At 36.0% G+C, this 17,724-nt stretch overlaps 1 protein-coding gene across 1 annotated transcript in view; it reads left to right on the forward strand.

Moving 5' to 3' along the window:
• TTN (titin) overlaps nucleotides 1–17,724 on the forward strand; it is a 241,668-nt gene that overhangs the window by 73,216 nt on the left and 150,728 nt on the right. The window contains 27 exon segments of the mRNA XM_026852428.1: nucleotides 2,552–2,833; nucleotides 3,116–3,394; nucleotides 3,505–3,786; nucleotides 3,885–4,163; nucleotides 4,636–4,923; nucleotides 5,074–5,352; nucleotides 5,447–5,725; nucleotides 5,824–6,102; nucleotides 6,666–6,953; nucleotides 7,108–7,395; nucleotides 7,915–8,205; nucleotides 8,909–9,199; nucleotides 10,179–10,271; nucleotides 10,388–10,673; nucleotides 10,929–11,109; nucleotides 11,460–11,549; nucleotides 11,632–11,899; nucleotides 11,997–12,257; nucleotides 12,836–13,045; nucleotides 13,154–13,231; nucleotides 13,347–13,373; nucleotides 14,055–14,102; nucleotides 15,005–15,061; nucleotides 15,184–15,261; nucleotides 15,515–15,769; nucleotides 16,416–16,508; nucleotides 17,041–17,118. Coding sequence (XP_026708229.1) covers nucleotides 2,552–2,833; nucleotides 3,116–3,394; nucleotides 3,505–3,786; nucleotides 3,885–4,163; nucleotides 4,636–4,923; nucleotides 5,074–5,352; nucleotides 5,447–5,725; nucleotides 5,824–6,102; nucleotides 6,666–6,953; nucleotides 7,108–7,395; nucleotides 7,915–8,205; nucleotides 8,909–9,199; nucleotides 10,179–10,271; nucleotides 10,388–10,673; nucleotides 10,929–11,109; nucleotides 11,460–11,549; nucleotides 11,632–11,899; nucleotides 11,997–12,257; nucleotides 12,836–13,045; nucleotides 13,154–13,231; nucleotides 13,347–13,373; nucleotides 14,055–14,102; nucleotides 15,005–15,061; nucleotides 15,184–15,261; nucleotides 15,515–15,769; nucleotides 16,416–16,508; nucleotides 17,041–17,118 — 5,508 coding nt within the window.

Genomic DNA, 17,724 nt, shown 5'->3' on the forward strand with positions numbered 1-17,724 from the left:
TATTTGAATACTTAGTCATCTTCTGTTCTGGTATAGTGCATGATGTGTCTTATCAAAGGGATTCTTCCATTGAAATGTTAGCTCTTAGTGCCCTGTTGCATCTTTATGAATGGCCCTGTTGGCCAGCAAAGTATGTCTTCCTAACGTCTTTCTCCAGCAGTGACATTCATTAAGTTGTCCAGGGGAGGGAAAGATAACTGAGAGAAACTCAGTTCACTTGCAAGACTTGGATATATTTTTACAGGGTGTGCAGCTCCTGCTAAGAGTTTTACTCTTTCACCGACTGAAAACATTGGAAATTGCTGTTCTAGACAGCAAAATTGGAGGATCTGAGGGCAGACTTGGTGACAGGTATCCATTCCGCCAACACTTTGCTTCTCCACATAGTGTTTGGATCTTATACATTCCAATGATCTAAATTTATGACTGGATCAAACTGTCTTGGTACAAGTGACACTTGTATATTCATGTAATTTCCTTAGTGTAGGTGGGAACACTCTATTTATATATAGCTGTTCCGGATATCTTATTCTTACTGATTTTATAAAAGAATGTATTTAAAATAAGCTACTTAAATTATGCATGAGTTCAAATATCCCTCTTGGTTTAGTGCTTTCTCTTTTTTTCTCTCTGTATGAATTTATGGGGAAAAGAACAAAAACATTTCAAGAGTAAATATGAATTTTACTCTCCAAGAAAAATAACATATGAGGCTGAACTACCACTAGCGAGATTTTATAATAATTGTTTGTCAGTTGTATTGTATATATCTAGAGTATATTCTATCCATGGGGATTTTTCTTGGTGGGGGTGGGAAGAGTATGGCAGGCTGAATTACCTGTGGATTAAGTGGCAAGTAGGGATGCTGTTATTATATAGCTTGACTTACAAAGAGCACTGAAAAATTGTAGCAAGAAATATAACCTCTTTAAAAGATTTAAAGCTCGTTTCCACCAAAATCACAATTCTGTTTGTTAATAATGATAACATTGCTAATAGGTTTATTTGACCAGAGTTCATTCATAAAATCATCCCTACTGGCCTTATTTTCTTACTCTTCAACTGTTTATTCATAAAATCCTGATTTTCTTTTTTTGCCCTGAATTATTATTTTCCTTTTGATCCTGAACTTATACTGGCACTCATTTCAATCCTTTAGGGTTTGTACAGTTTCCCCAGGGCCGTGAAATTAATGATGTTCATTGTCAGCCAGTTTTCACAGAACTTGGAAGGGCAAGCTCTTTGTGTGTATTGATTTACACATGTTTAATTTGAACAGATGCTGTCTCTTCTATGATACACAGCATTTTTTTTTTTCAGAATTAAGATATTTTGTGCAATTGACCTTGAAAATCTCCCAATTTTTTATTAACTTTCCCATCTAATGTTCCCAGTCTGTAGTTTTAACAATTGCTTTAGGTTCTAGAAACTGCTTTACATCTAAGTACATACCTTACTAGCTCATATACCCTCATTTCTGGAAAGGAGTAGAATTAGTGTGGCTACTCAGCAAATGTTAGCATGCAGATATGTAATCAATTCTTTGTCAAAGTGAAATCAGATAGTAAATTGCTAAGGTTCCAAGAGTCCTTTTGTTAACAAGCCATCATTTCTATTTTTAAAACTCTAAGGAAGTTTTGTTACTAACAACATAGGATGTTCAGCAAATGTCCCACAGGTTGAAGTAACCCACAATAAAATAGTTATTCTTCCTACACTTTACAGACAGATGCACAAAGAGGCACTTCATCCTGTTTTGCAGAGATTTGTTTGTTGTGCCCACATTACCACTTCTTGGTTTAATTTAGTTATATCTTTGATCCATGAACATTCAGTCTTGTGATTCTGAATCATCCATATGGTGCTTTTGATGAAAAGTGTCAAACCTCCACTCCTTTCTCTCCTTACAGAACAAAATGTAACCATCCGGTTTCTTTTCAGTCACAGGACCTTTAAGCCCTATTTCTGTAATACCAGCCATGTCATGATCCTTCCCAGCATGATTATTTTGAACCTCTTTTGTTTGCTACCTAAGCTCTTTGACTTTTATTACTTACACACACCTTTATGTTTGGCTTTGCAATAAATATGTGAAGGGTTATAGTGCAGGCACATTTATTGACTATATCAATTGTTAATGATATATTAGGATATAAAACAGTTGCTATAATGCTCATCATAAATGTCATTAATAATATTTCTTGGCTGAACAGTTTGGATTCTTGCATTTCCATCAGACATTTTGATGATTCATGTATTGCAAGAGGATATTACTTAAAGGAAACCACACATGTCAGCGGATCTGTACTGAATACATAGAAGGACAATTAGAGTGGGACAGTAAAGAACAGAGAATCTAATTGAAACGCAGATAGAAAACTTGTTTACTTCGTAATCTAGATTTTGGATCAACTTGAAATAATCTATAATAAGTTTCATAGCAATTGCAAAATTAGAATGTTTGCCTAAGTTCTCAAAGTTTCCATTTTCTGTTATGTATGTCCCTGCTTATTCAGAGTCAGTGCATCATCTCCCCTTTTTGGCTTTCCAGAACCACCAAGGTTTATTAAGAAACTGGACTCCTCCAGACTTGTGAAACAGCATGATTCCACTAAGTATGAATGCAAAATAGGTGGGTCTCCAGAAATCAAAGTCACCTGGTACAAAGGTGATACCAAGATCCATCCCAGTGAAAAATACAGAATGTCCTTTGTGGATTCGGTGGCAGCCATTGAAATGCACAACCTCAGCGTTGAAGACAGTGGTGACTACACTTGTGAAGCTCAGAATCCAGCGGGTAGTGCAAGCACCAGTACCTCACTGAAAGTAAAAGGTCAGAATCCCAGCTCTTTCCTTACTTTTTATCTATATGAGTCCTCCCTTGTGGAAAAGCTGTTAAATCCCACTTTCTTTAGCCAGAGGCAAAAACCTGTCTGAATAGAAGGTAGATCTCTTGCTGGTTTGTTATGCTGTGGGAGATCTTTCTTATTTATGGTTCATCTTTGCTGTTCAGTGTCAGAACAGTTACTTGAATAGTCTGTCCTCTTCAATCTCCTTTGCTCAAATAACACAAATTTTAACCTTTTTTTTTTTTTTTTTTTTTTTTTTTTCCCAGCACCCCCCATTTTTACCAAGAAGCCCCATCCAGTCCAGACCTTGAAAGGGTCTGATATTCACCTTGAATGTGAGCTTCAGGGCACTCCTCCATTCCAGATTTCATGGTATAAAGACAAACGAGAAATTCGGAGCAGCAAGAAGTATAAGGTTATGTCCGAGAACTACCTAGCTAGTATTCACATTCTTAGTGTGGATACTGGAGATGTTGGTGAATATCACTGTAAAGCTGTAAATGATGTGGGAAGTGACTCCTGTATTGGCTCTGTAACACTAAGAGGTTTGTACAGACATTGGCACTCTTTTGGCATTTCATTGTTCCTGCCATTCTCCTCCAACTTTTCCATTCCTGGCATGGTTTTTTACTGTTAAATATCTTCTCTTAAATAGCACCACCGTCCTTTGTGAAGAAGCTGAGTGATCTCACTGTCGTAGTTGGGGAGTCAATTGAACTGCAGGCTGCAGTAGAAGGATCACAGCCCATTTCTGTTCTGTGGTTAAAAGACAAAGGGGAAATCATTAGAGAAAGTGAAAATCTTTGGATCTCCTATTCAGAAAACATTGCAACCATGCGGATTGGAAATGCAGAACCAGCCAATGCTGGGAAATACGTTTGTCAGATAAAAAATGATGCTGGAGTTAAGGAATGTTTTGCCACGCTGACAGTGCTAGGTTGGTAGCATGGGATAAAAACCACAGTGTGTTTTAAGATGCTTTAAAATTTCAATTTTTATCATACTAAAAATGTTGTGACTTGCATGTTATTGCAGAACCTGCAGTCATTGTAGAGAAGCCAGGCCCAGTCAAAGTTACAGCTGGAGACTCTTGTACTCTGGAATGCGCAGTAGATGGCACACCAGAACTTACTGCTAGGTGGTTTAAGGATGGAAATGAATTGTCCACTGACCATAAATATAAAATCAGTTTCTTCAACAAAGTATCTGGGCTTAAGATCCTCAATGCAAGACTAGAAGACAGCGGAGAATATACTTTTGAGGTGAAAAACAGTGTTGGTAAAAGCAGCTGCACAGCTTCAGTGCATGTTTCAGGTTAGTTGACTACTCTTTTTGAGTCTGATCCTATAGTTCTTTTACAAAGCCTTCAGACAGCAAACTGGTTCTCATGTCTGAGACTAGTCATGAGTGACGCATTACTTGTATAATCCTAGGACTACTTGGCATGCCACTTTGACAGGCATCAAGACTAGATGCCTGCGTAACCTCTGAGGGGCAGAAGTTGTTGCAAGGGTTTTATTTCTTCAGCCTTAAGCTACATGTCTTATTGGACAGCTGGAACAATATTGTTTCTTATGAAAAAGAACTGCAAAAATAAAAGGTGTCCCTCAAAATGTCTTAAAGAAAGCTCCAGTGTATCCTTAACCAACATCCAGCTATTCTTCAATTACTTAAGTGTGTAGGAACAGACCGATTTTATTATGCATGGGGAACTTTCTGCATTTTAAGCTCATATATGGTAATTACTTTTTTTTTTTTTTTTTTTTAATTCTCTTAACAAATGCAGATCGTATTATACCTCCTTCTTTCACAAGAAAACTGAAAGAAACATACGGTCAGCTGGGTTCTTCTGCCGTACTGGAGTGCAAAGTTTATGGGTCACCACCTATTCTGGTTTCCTGGTTTCATGATGGACAGGAGATTACCAGTGGAGACAAGTATCAGGCTACCCTTACAGACAATACCTGTTCTCTAAAAGTGAATAGACTTCAGGAATCTGATATGGGAACTTATTTGTGCACAGCTAGTAACGTAGCTGGGTCTGATGAATGCAGCGCATTTTTGAGTGTTAGAGGTCAGTATCAAAAAGAAGCCAGAGTCAGAGGGCACAAGTTTATTTTCAAAAAACCTTCATTCTTTCCTTCGTTACATATTTCTGATTACTATGCTCTTCATGAGAAGTTCAAATGTACTTCTTCTCTGTCTGTTTTATTTGCATGCTTAGAACCACCATCTTTTGTGAAGAAACTTGAACCACTGAATGTTTTATCTGGGGAAAACATAACCTTTACCAGTATCGTAAAAGGCTCCCCTCCACTGGAAGTTAAATGGTTTAGAGGTAGTGTTGAACTAGTACCAGGAGAAAGATGCAACATCACCTTGCAAGATTCAATTGCAGAACTGGAGCTGTTTGATGTACATCCACTTCAGAGTGGAGACTACACCTGCCAGGTCTCCAATGAGGCAGGGAAGATTTCTTGCACAGCACATCTTTTTGTCAAAGGTTTGTCCAGATTGCTGTTTCTTATGCTTATTATGCTTCTAAAAATGGTCTCTTGGCCTTCTTTAATTTTTTTTCTTCACATTGTTCATTATAGAACCAGCCAAATTTGTGAAGAAGGTGAATGATTTAAATGTAGAAAAAGGGAAAAATTTAATCTTGGAATGCACATATACGGGTACTCCACCAATTTCAGTAACATGGAAGAAAAATGGAGTAAAAATAATGCACTCTGAGAAGTGTAACATCACCACTACAGAAACATCTGCCATACTGGAAATCTCTAGTAGCAAACTAGAAGATCAGGGGCAATATTCTTGTCATATTGAAAATGATTCTGGACAAGACAATTGTCATGGTGCAATCACAGTACTAGGTGCGTCAAGCCACCATCACTTCATCAAGTGTTATTTGAGCTTCTAATGGTCATTGTGCAAAACCTTTTTACGCTAATGTTGTGTCTTTGTTCTTCAGAACCACCTTACTTCATTACACCCTTGGAGCCAGTTCAGGTGACTGTTGGGGATTCTGCATCCTTACAGTGCCAGGTTGCTGGAACACCAGAAATGATTGTATCATGGTACAAAGGCGATACAAAGTTGAGAGGAACTGCTACCGTGAAAATGCATTATAAGAACCAAGTTGCCACTCTGGTTTTCAGCCAGGTAGACAGTAGTGACAGTGGGGAGTATATCTGCAAAGTAGAAAATGCTGTTGGGGAGGCTGCTTCATCGTCTTTGCTGACAGTTCAAGGTGAATATTTAATTTTAAAAAATAGGAAAATGGCCTATTTTTCTTAAGTATTTAAGTATTTTTCTCTTTTGAAAAACAAGGATTACCTTTTTCTTGTTAAACACTTTACTGTTTCTTGAAGCGTAAGATAGCCTGTAGAATTGTCGTCTATTAACAAAGGCCCACCAGTAAAGCTAATCGAAATATGTCTCTTACTGATCACAGCTCTTCTGTAGGTATGCAAGCTTCTCCATCTTTCTTCCCCGTTGAGGATATCGCTTTGATTGTTTCCACCATTAGCTGTCCTGAGGGTTAAATAGGCTCACTGGATGTAACTAAGGGCAGAGCAGTTATGTATTTTCCTGTAACTATATACACAGTGCTCTTTTCACATCAGTTTCCAAATAAATGACAAGCTGAATAACATTTTTATTTGGAGGCTATGAGCAAAAATCCATCATACTCTACAGTATATTACTCCTATACTGCTGGTATTATATCACTCTACAGTGATTACTACTGAATACAGCAATAGGTACCTATCTTCTGAAAACCCTCACTGTACAATACCTGCTTTCTTACAGAGCGTAAACTTCCTCCTTCTTTTACACGAAAATTAAGAGATGTTCATGAAACTGTTGGCTTACCAGTTACATTTGATTGTGGCATTGCTGGTTCAGAACCTATTGAAGTAACTTGGTTTAAAGACGGTGTTCATTTAAAAGAGGACTACAATGTTCACACGTCCTTTGTGGATAACGTAGCAACTCTCCGGATTTTGAAGACAGATAGGAGCCTTATTGGGCAATATACCTGCACAGCTACCAACGCGATTGGGACTGCTTCTTCTAGTGGCAGGCTTGTCCTTACAGGTTGGTGGGCTGTGAAATATTTAATGGAAATATCTTGAAACTCACTTTTGTTTTACATATGGGTTTAATATTCTACAAATAATATTTATTTCACAGAGGTTTAAAGCAAATAAAGATTTTGAAGTGATGCTTTTTTATTTCTTTCACTCTTCAGAAGGGAAGACTCCTCCATTCTTTGACATCCCAATTACACCTGTGGATGGTATTATTGGAGAAAGTGCTGACTTTGAGTGTCACATTTCTGGAACACAGCCCATTAGAGTCACTTGGGCAAAAGATAACCAAGAGATTAGAACAGGAAGAAACTACCAGATCAGTTATGTAGACAACACTGCTCACTTGACCATCTTGAGTGTTGACAGGGGAGACTCTGGAAAGTATACATGCTATGCTAGCAATGAAGCTGGGAAGGACTCTTGCACAGCTCAACTGAATGTTAAAGGTACTGAATAGATAACATATTGTGTGTAAATTTTTCTTCCTTTAATTATAAAGGAAGTTAACCTTATTACTACAATCAATTTGAGAAAAACATTTGAGATATAGTTTGAAAGTACGTATCTGGAGATACCCATGTGTCTTTTAAGGGAATTAGAAAGAGTCATTAACAACAGTTGGTGGAGAAATGAAAGAATATTTTCTTTGGTCTAGTTTCTCATAGCCTATTTCTTTCTTGAGAACTCGACAAAAAATCTTGGGTTTTTTTTAAATGACATTTGACTTAAATCAGTGTAAGAGGATTTTTTTTTTTCAAATAGAAAAGTCAGCTATGACAGTGACTCTAAGAGCAGAACACCTGCTGTTTATATTGGCATACTTAAAAAAAAAAAAAAAATCCTATATGAATGAGAACAAATATCAGTTTCCCAACGTTCAAATTTTTCTTGAAGCATTTTCTTTAGAATTTTTCATTTCAGATTTGATTCATAGAATTTGAATAATATGTTCTCTTTTTTTACAGAACGAAAAACTCCACCTACTTTTACTAAGAAACTGTCTGAAGCAGTAGAAGAAACAGAAGGGAATGAACTTAAACTTGAGGGCCGTATTTCTGGCTCTCAGCCTTTGACTGTTGCTTGGTATAAAAACAATCAGGAAGTTCATTCAAGCCCTCATTGTGAAATCTCTTTCAAAAACAATACCTTACTTTTGCATATAAAGAGTGTAGAGCAATCAGATGCTGGTTTATATACCTGTAAAGTGTCCAATGAAGCAGGAAGCGTGTTGTGTACATCTTCTGTTGTTATCAGAGGTTAGTTGAAGTCTTATTTTCCTTCGGTTATTTCTTTCCTCTGTTGTATATTGCTTGCAATTATACAGCTTCTGTCTTATGAGCTGGTTTTACTCACCTAACAGCAGTAATTTGTCCTGAGATGGACAAGATGAAACTGAGTTAAACCACAAAATCAAGGAATTCTTTCAATTTTGTGATAAAAATTAAACATTTTTGAGGGAGAAGCTTCTTTACTCTTTCAGTATTTGCTATGACTGATCGAAAGTGAACATTGAAATATTTGTGTGACATTTCTGTTGAATTTTTAGTCATTCTTTTTTCATGGAATAACAATTTTCTGTGCAGTTACAGCTAAGCTTGAGCAGCCATGGCAGTGTGTTGTGGCAGCATGGCACTTCATCATAACACTCTTGCAGGGGATTGCATATTTGTTTCTATAGAGGTGCTTATATAGTTTTGCAGCCTAATAGCAGTGCTTTAGTTCTTATACTATTTTCACATGTGAATGTCCTTGCTACGTGGAGAAAATATATTCCTTGCATGTTTGCATAGAAAACATACTCTTCTGATATTAATTCCATTTGAATATGATTGGCATTCTCAGACTTATCTTCATTTTTTGCCACTGTCTTCTTAAGAATCACATGTATCTCTTCTTCTCTTACATTCTTAATCTTACTTTCCTTCCTTCAGTATTCACTCAAGCATTTTCATATTCCAGAACCTAAAAAACCTCCAGTTTTTGACCAGCCTCTTCAGCCAACAGCAGCAGCAGAGGAAGGTGATACCCTACATCTCAGCTGCCATGTCCAAGGATCACAGCCAATCCGGATTCAGTGGCTGAAGGCAGGGAGAGAAATAAGAGCTTCAGACAGATGCAACTTCAGCTTTGCTAATGGAGTAGCTCTTCTGGAACTTGCTGCAGTTATCAAATCCGATTCAGGAGAATATGTATGCAAAGCTTCAAATGCAGCTGGCAGTGATACTTGCAAATCTAAAGTGACAATTAAAGGTACAGTAACATGGAGAAAAACAAGGTCTAAGATAGAAATGTAAAGCACAATTCCATCCTGCTTTGTTTTCTCTGGAAAAAAAATGTTAATAATCTATTAGCAAACTATCAGTATCTTTTACTTCTTTGAAAAACTGTACAATCTGTGAAGACAGTATATTTAACAATAATTTATATATAAATAGCGATATAAACAGTGGGAGATCAGTGTCAAATCCATAGTATATTCTTACCGAAAAGATTAAGAAAGTAACTGCTAAATCTAAACACCAAATTTAAGAAAAATCCAAGCTAAATGAGTGAAATTACTTGGACATACATATTTTATGGAAAGGATGGGAACAGTGGTGTTTATTAAAGGAAAATACAAAAGGAATTTGATTGAGGACATGGTCTTAGAGGCTAATTGCTTCAGTACTGTTACAACTCTAAGACATTTTGACATTTTAGCTGAAAGTATGTCTAAGCATGAGTTCTTTCCTGTAGGTCTTGCCTTACCATTGTGTAAAATAAATAAGAGTTCAGTAATATCTATCTTTTTTCGGGTAACTGCAAGGCCAAGAACTACACAAAAGAAAATGAGAATTTAGTAGATCACTGATAAAAAAATGCAAGTAACTCAGAGTGAAATTTTCAGAAACAGAGAAGAGAATACCTCCCTAAAAACTTATCCATTTAGAAAATGAGGATTCCTATTTGCATATCCATCTATGAATTTGCATCCATGCAGAATGTAAATGACCTGACTAAGGTTAATTAACAACACAGTATGGCCCACAGTGTCCACTTTCATCTGGGAAGTAAAATACAAGTTAATTAAAATAACATGAAAGTATTTTGTATTTTTATCTCTTGCATAATATTTGGTTCCATCTCTGTAATTAATTTCTTTTTTACAATTCCTTTGGAAGCATCATCACACATGAACATAAACTATTACATGAAACTATCTTTTTAACTGTTTGACTCTGTTTTTTAGAAAAACCATCAGCTGCACCAGCGGCTAAGAAAGTAGAAGTGGAAGGAAAACTTTATTTTGTGACAGAGCCTCAGAATATCAAAGTCATGGAAAGTAAGAACTCTTTTCAAAAACATACATTATCTTCTATTTGCCTGTACCTTTTGTTTATGTCCTGCTGTCATAGGCAGCTGGAAAGACTTATCTTCCTCATTTGCATCTTTCTGCAGAGACTGTTGCAAAATTTATTGCAAAAGTTGGAGGAGACCCAATTCCAAATGTTAAATGGATGAAGGGAAAGTGGAGGCAACTCAACCAGGGAGGTCGCATTATAATCCAGCAGAGAGGAGATGAAGCCAAACTAGAAATAAAGGATGCAATAAAAACTGATTCTGGCATGTATAAATGCGTAGCTTTTAACCAACATGGTGAAATTGAGAGGAGTGTAAACCTACAAGTTGAAGAAAGAAAGAAAGAAGAAGTTGTTGAAGGGGATCTCAGGGCAAAACTAAAAAGGTATATAGAAAGTTTTTATAGATTAATTTGCCATCAACATAGAAGAAACATTTTTTATTCTATATATCAGATCAAGATATAATTTTTTAATAGTGGTTAAATATGAATAACTGTACTAAAAATAGAAGCACCTAACTAAACTGAACTAAAGGATTCCACTGCACAAGGCAGCTCTAAGATGATTCATTTTATCAGTGAACAACTTTCTAGGAATGAGGTGTTGTATATTTTAACTTATGTCGTTGATTTGAATAGCACTCCAACAAAAAAGAAGGAAGAAGAGGAACAACCTATTGATATCTTGGAACTTCTCAAAAATGTAGATCCCAAAGAATATGAGAAATATGCTCGCATGTATGGAATTACAGATTTCCGTGGCCTCCTGCAAGCATTTGAGTTATTAAAGCAAACCCAAGCAGAAGAAAGTCATAGATTGGTAAGACACAGCGTGACTGCAGCATTGGCTTTGTTAGGAGTAGTATGATTCCTGTGAACAGGATTGGTGTCCACGCGCTGGTGCTACAGCATGGGTAGGAATTTCTGGTTCCTCTTTAGATCTTTTACTGGCAGTTCTCAATTTCTTTTATGCTCAGACCCAAGAAGGAATGGACCTTCTGGTCAAGTATGTTCTGTCGACACAACTTGACTGCAGTTTTTAAGATGGAAAGATAAGCTAGTTACAGTACAGTTACAGAAAATCTGATGTATGAACTAATTTTATGTTGGATAAACATGAAGGCATGACGTTTAGTATCTAATCTTTGAGTACATTACTCCTTTTCACAGGAAATTGAACTCACAGAAAAAGCTCAAAGAGAAGATCAGGAGTTTGATGAACTTGTAGCTTTTATTCAGCAACGACTCTCACAGACAGAGGTAACATATTTTTGGTCTGATTTATGAAATATTCCAGTCTATAACAGGGAACTTGAAACTAATTTAAACTAATATTTTTCAGCCTATTACTCTGATCAGAGACATTGAAAACCAGACGGTTTTAACAGATGAGGATGCCATCTTTGAATGTGAGATTAAAATTAATTATCCAGAAATTAAACTTTCATGGTACAAGGGAACCCAGAAACTGGACTCCAATGACAAATATGAAATTAGAATTGAAGGTGATCACCACATACTGAGAATCAGGAACTGCCAACTTGAGGATCAGGGAAATTTCAGAATAGTGTGTGGACCACACATTGCCAGTGCCAGGCTAACTGTCATTGGTAAGTGTACTTTTGAAATATGTATTTGAATTAATTTATGCTTTAATTATTCCATTGTCTGATGTCTGCTAAAATGTGTGTTTTAACATGCTAATAGAACCTGCAGTTGAACGGCATCTTCATGACACCACTTTCAAGGAAGGAAACATATGCACGCTGTCTTGTCAATTCTCTATCCCAAATGCCAAGTCTCAGTGGTATAGAAATGGGAGACCCATTAAGATAGGCGGGAGATATTCAACACAAGTCTCTGATAAAGTACACAAACTCATCATCAAGGATGTTAGAACAGAAGACCAGGGACAATATACCTGCAGGCTTGACAATCTAGAAACAACTGCAGATCTGGCCATTGAAGGTTTGTAAACAGATATAGATTCTCTTTATTATGGTAGTGATAAACAGTTTCTGGATGTTCCACTAACAGAACAAATGAAAATAAAAGGAATTTCTTGAAGAGATATTCCCAAACTTGGACATGGACTAAACAAGGAATTTTGCTGTCCTTTCTCTTTGAACAATATGTGACATACTTGTGTAAGTTAGGTTTTTTTACTAAATCATGAATACTAATGTCCCCTGGCCCTCAAGCAATCCGAGTCATACTTGCTTTTATTTTCTTTTTCTCTGATACTCTTACATTTTCCTTAGATTTCCTCTTTTTCTTAATTATTCTTTATCTTTGATTTCCTTAATGACTTCTCTTGTATAATTTATTTGCATGGCAATCTTGTTATACTCTTATGTCTTCCAATCTTCATTCTTACATAGACAACTTCATAGAAGATGGAGTCCCTTTTTCTTACTCTACTTTTTGAAGATCTAGTGTTATTAACTCTTACAATAATGCAGCTGTGAAAACAATAAGGAATTAAATAAGCTATATGGCCTGGTGGTGCATAACAATAGATATATTTTTTTTGTTTTTAAAAACAGCGGAACCAATTCAGTTCACAAAGAGCATACAGAACATTGTAGTGAGTGAACACCAGTCTGCAACCTTTGAGTGCGAGGTGTCTTTTGATGATGCAGTTGTGACATGGTATAAAGGCCCCACTGAACTGAGAGAGAGTCCCAAGTACAGCTTCAGGAGTGAAGGTCGCTGTCACTATATGACTATTCACAACGTTACTGCAGAAGATGAAGGTAAAAATGCATGGAATGTTTGTGCTGATGCTATTCTTTTATGTCATTTTGTTGTCTGTTTTTTCAATGATAAAGACATATAAATATCAACATTGTTGCCTGTTGCAGGTGTGTATTCTGTAATTGCTCGTCTTGAACCAAGAGGAGAAGCAAGAAGCACTGCAGAGCTCTATCTGGTAACCAAAGGTTAGCGAATTTGCTAAACAAAATTGTAATCATGGCCATCTGCAAATTTGTGTTTGAAACATGATTCTGGAAAAATAAACAGTCCTAAAGGAAATCTAATATTTTTTTTTTTCAGAAATCAAACTGGAGTTGAAGCCACCAGGTAAAGACAGCAAGTCTGGCACAAGATCATGTCTATACTATCATAGATTTATTGCATTGCTCTGCTTTATCTTCTATTTTCAAATAATTTTTTCCTGTTTATAGTAAGTCAAATCTACACCCTGAAAAAATGTTCCTTATCCATATATATGAGGAACTATTTATTCTCATAAATAATGGCAATGAATACTGTGGTAACTCCAAAATCAGTGATACTAATGTGTCTGAGGTCCTATTTTGTCTAATACAGGAAGCCACATTCTCTGAATCACAGAAGTTTATTTTTGTTTAAATGACTGAGAGAACAATTAAGAGTTACCAATGAGTAGATTCAGTGTCTTCTGCACAACTGAAAAAAATAACCAAGGAGGCAAAATGGGTAGCAGTCATCTCCTTATGATATATAATGGTCTACTGTTTTGAATGTTCTTAAGAGCCTACTCCAAAATTATGCTAGAATTATTTAGAAATAAAATGAAACAGTATAGAGTCTGGCCAGACAGAAAGATTAATGCAATTAGTTATCTATTGGTCAGCTAGCTTATTTTTGAGGAGCAAGCTGCAATCCTTGTATGGTAGAAAAGGAAAGATTAAAGCACCATGAACTATTATTCTTGAGGACAGCATATTCAAATCTTTTATTTTTTTTTTATTAAGTCAATTAAACATTTTGATTTTCTAGATGTTCCTGATGCCAAGGTTGCAGTTCCACCTCAAAAACCAGCTGAAGGTAGGGTAACAAACCATGCTTGTTCCATAGTGGTGTTTTATATCTGTACTGAAGCAGCAGGCCAGTGGGAACCTCAGAGAAATATCTTAGACAGCTCAGTGATAAGATCTAGTTACTTATCTCTCTATAAATATAATATGATCAAGGCTTGGCTTAAATAGGCTTGTTATGCTGTATGGAAGGTGAAAACTATGCACAGGTAGTGGTAGGAATGAAGACTTTTCTCTTAAAAAGTGTTTGTACTTTCCATCTTGTTTTCCTATCAGTCTCTTGTTCACTTGATATTCCTTTTATTTCAGTTTTCCTCTTCTGATCATTCTTTATTTTCACCTTTTCTTTTTTTTTTTTTGTCACAGAAATATCTTTTAAACAAGTCACCTAAATTACTAAAAAAAAAAAAAAAAAAAAAAAAAAGAAAAGAAAATACAAATATTCTTTTAAAACCGTACAGCAAATTGCATGTTTATGGTAAATAGTATCTTCCCAGGTTCTGGTATTGGACTACAAACATTATATATATTTCTGTTACATTCAGTAGCTTACTATGGACCTTAAAAGTTCAGTCATCTTGGTTTCATTTCCAGGATAATTTGGTAAATGTTTGCAGTGGCAGCAGGAAGGGGAAGACTTGATATTTAGGTGAATTACTGTCAGCAAAGATAGGAGAGTGATGGCAGTAAAGAAAATAAAGCTGAGAAGGGTCAGGGTTCAAATAAAGGTAGACTGGGGATCCACATTCACAATATATTCTTCCAGCTACAGTAAACTGTCAGAATGAGCACCATGTTTGCTTTTATTCTGCAGCTGCAATAAAATCATGACATATATTTTCCAAATGCATTAGGATTTTTATTCATTTACAAGATCACATTTTATTCTAAATATTTCTTTTTTCCTACAAGCTGCTCCTATTCCTATTCTTCTACCTCTTGTTCCACCACCAGTGGAGAAAAAGCCAGGTAAGAATATTTAAAGTCTTTAGACAGTGTGTACATGTTTCATTATGACTGTTGGTTGTTTGTTTTGTTTTTTGTTGTTTTTTTTTTTTTTAATTTAAATTTTAAAATTTATTGTTTTTAAGCAGAAAAAAAGGTTCCAGTAAAGAAAGTCTCCAAAAAGGTGGTTAAAAAAGGTCCTGAAGAAGTCCCACCACCTAAAGGTAACTTACCCTTTCTAAAAAAATATTTTTAAAAAATAGTAAATTCCAATTACCTTGAATCAGTCAAATTTGTTTCACTTTTGTCTTTATGTAAACAGCATACACATTTAAAATCCAACGTGATTAGGACTGCTTAAAAAATTCTTTAAACCATCTGTGAGGGTGAAATAACTTCATAAACAGCGAACATCCAATGTGCCTTGCAAATTCCAGGCTATGATATAAATAGTCTTTTTTTCTTTTTTTTTTTAAGTTCCTGAGGTGCTGCCAGAGAAGCCCAAAGAGATCAAAATAACATCCATGGCAAGGAGAGAAGAGATTTATGAAGAAAAGAAGGAAATATATGAAAAGCCCAAAGAAATTTATGAAGAATGGGAAGAAGATTATGGCGAAGACCATGACTATTATGTCAAGGAAGAAGGCTATGATGAAGGGGAAGAGGAATGGGAAGAAGCTTATGAGAAAAGAGAAGTGAGCTATGAAGAGAAACGAGTCATTCATGAAGAAGGTATTTTAATTATCATGCCATTTTATTGCTTCTCTTTTCACATATTTAAGGCCCCAAAATTTTAAGCCAGGCAGCATTTTTGGGATTTATTTTTTTGTTACAATAACTTAAACAATAATATGCTGTCAAGTTTTAATTGGCACTTGAGGTTAAGACCAAGACTCTAGCATGGCGAGGTATAGATGCAGATAGAAATTGATATACTATAACTTGGTTGCCAATGGGCTTTGCAGATTGGGACATCTTTAAAACCTAATGTGAGTTAGTAGTTTGTAAGGATATGTGTCATTTTTAGCTGTTTTGAATATTTCTTCCATCATTTTCATGTATTCTAGATAAACTTGATTTAGGTTACATGTTTCACACATTAATTGCTTGATGATAATAGCTGTAAATTGAAATTCCTTGCATTCTTTAACTGTCTGGGGTAGCAGTGACATCTATGCCTCTAGGAACAGAATTTGCCTCTGACAAAAAACCATCAAATTTGGAAATAAACAGAAACTTTTACTGCAACAATTGGACCTCCAAAACTGTGTGTGTTTTTGAACTTCATAAATTTATAATGGCATAACTAATACCTTTTGTGTATTGAGCATTTAGACAATGCATTTTTCATCATTAAGTGATGTTATTATTTTTAAAGTGGTTGAAGTTCCTAAGAAGCCTGTGCCTGAGCGAAAACCACCAACAATTACAGCTGAAAAGAAGGAAAAGAAAGAAGTAACAGTTCGTAAAGGTATGACTTACCTGCAAAACAGGAACACGCAGATTAAGATCTGTCATGCATCTCCTCCAAGGTGAAGGTGGTTATTCACACTTCATTGAAAAAGAGAGAATTCTCCTTATGTTGGACAGTGACATGAGCATGACTTATGGCAATGCTGCCTCTTCTCCCACCTCATATTTCAAGTAGAGAGACAATAGTAGCAATGGTGATTGAAGTAACTAAGAATTGCTGGCAAAATCAAGCAGCTTCAGTTATCTTTCTTTCTTACTGTATATTAGCCCTGGGTATGGGTGGTGCTTTTGAGCCAGTAAATGCTGCACTTCTGAGAAGTGTCGTCACTTTAGGTCACTACCTCAGGGTGGGCCTCATCACCTGTTTCACAAGTGCTTTTACCACCACTGTTCACCACCACTGAACAATGCACAAGATGCACAAACATTATAACATCCTAAACAAGAAAATAGCTAGTTCTTCTTGGTTTGTGTATAGAAAATATTTTGCAAGATTATTTAAACAACAAATATATCTGAATTGCTTACAGTTGTCAAGAAACCTGTTGATGAAAAAGTGGAGATAACCACTCAGAGGGTTGGTGAAGAAAAAGTCAAACGGGCTGAGGGTAAATACTGCTTAACTGCCTTAATGTCACCTTTGCATTAAAGGAGTGGCTATTGTTACTTAGCTGATCTGCATATGCTTTGTCTTCATGTAACATGGGTCTGATCAATTTTTCAGTCTTTGAAATATCTAATAAAAGCTTCTGATGAATTTATAAAGGAAGATGAAAAGCTTTTTAGGGGAAAATACTAAATGCAGGTGCTAACTACCAATGCTTTAAGAAATGAAGTGAGTGTAAAATTGCACTGTGTGAAACAGTTTGTTTCACTGTAAGCTGAAGATGTGAAATCCCAACCTTCCTCAGATTTCCATATTGACCTGTCTACCAGGATGTCTTGGCTAATAGTTTGGTTATGAAATAAAGATGCATCCATATTCTCTTAGCCACCACCTTTTGTATAGCATTTCCCATTCTGCAGCAGGAGTCTGTTGGCTGCAATTCAATATATTTCAGGATATGACCTGTGTACTAAACACCTTGAGTTACCCAGAGGTAGCAATAAAAAGAAGCAGACACATTCCTTCTGTTGCTTTGCATGGTTCCAAGGAGCCTGACTTAGCTATTGAGTTAGATTATGTTTGTCTTGTTTGCTGTATTTTCAACATC

This window comes from Athene cunicularia, assembly GCF_003259725.1.
Source record: "Athene cunicularia isolate RWA chromosome 7 unlocalized genomic scaffold, athCun1 chr7_part1, whole genome shotgun sequence".
Lineage (NCBI taxonomy): Eukaryota > Metazoa > Chordata > Aves > Strigiformes > Strigidae > Athene > Athene cunicularia.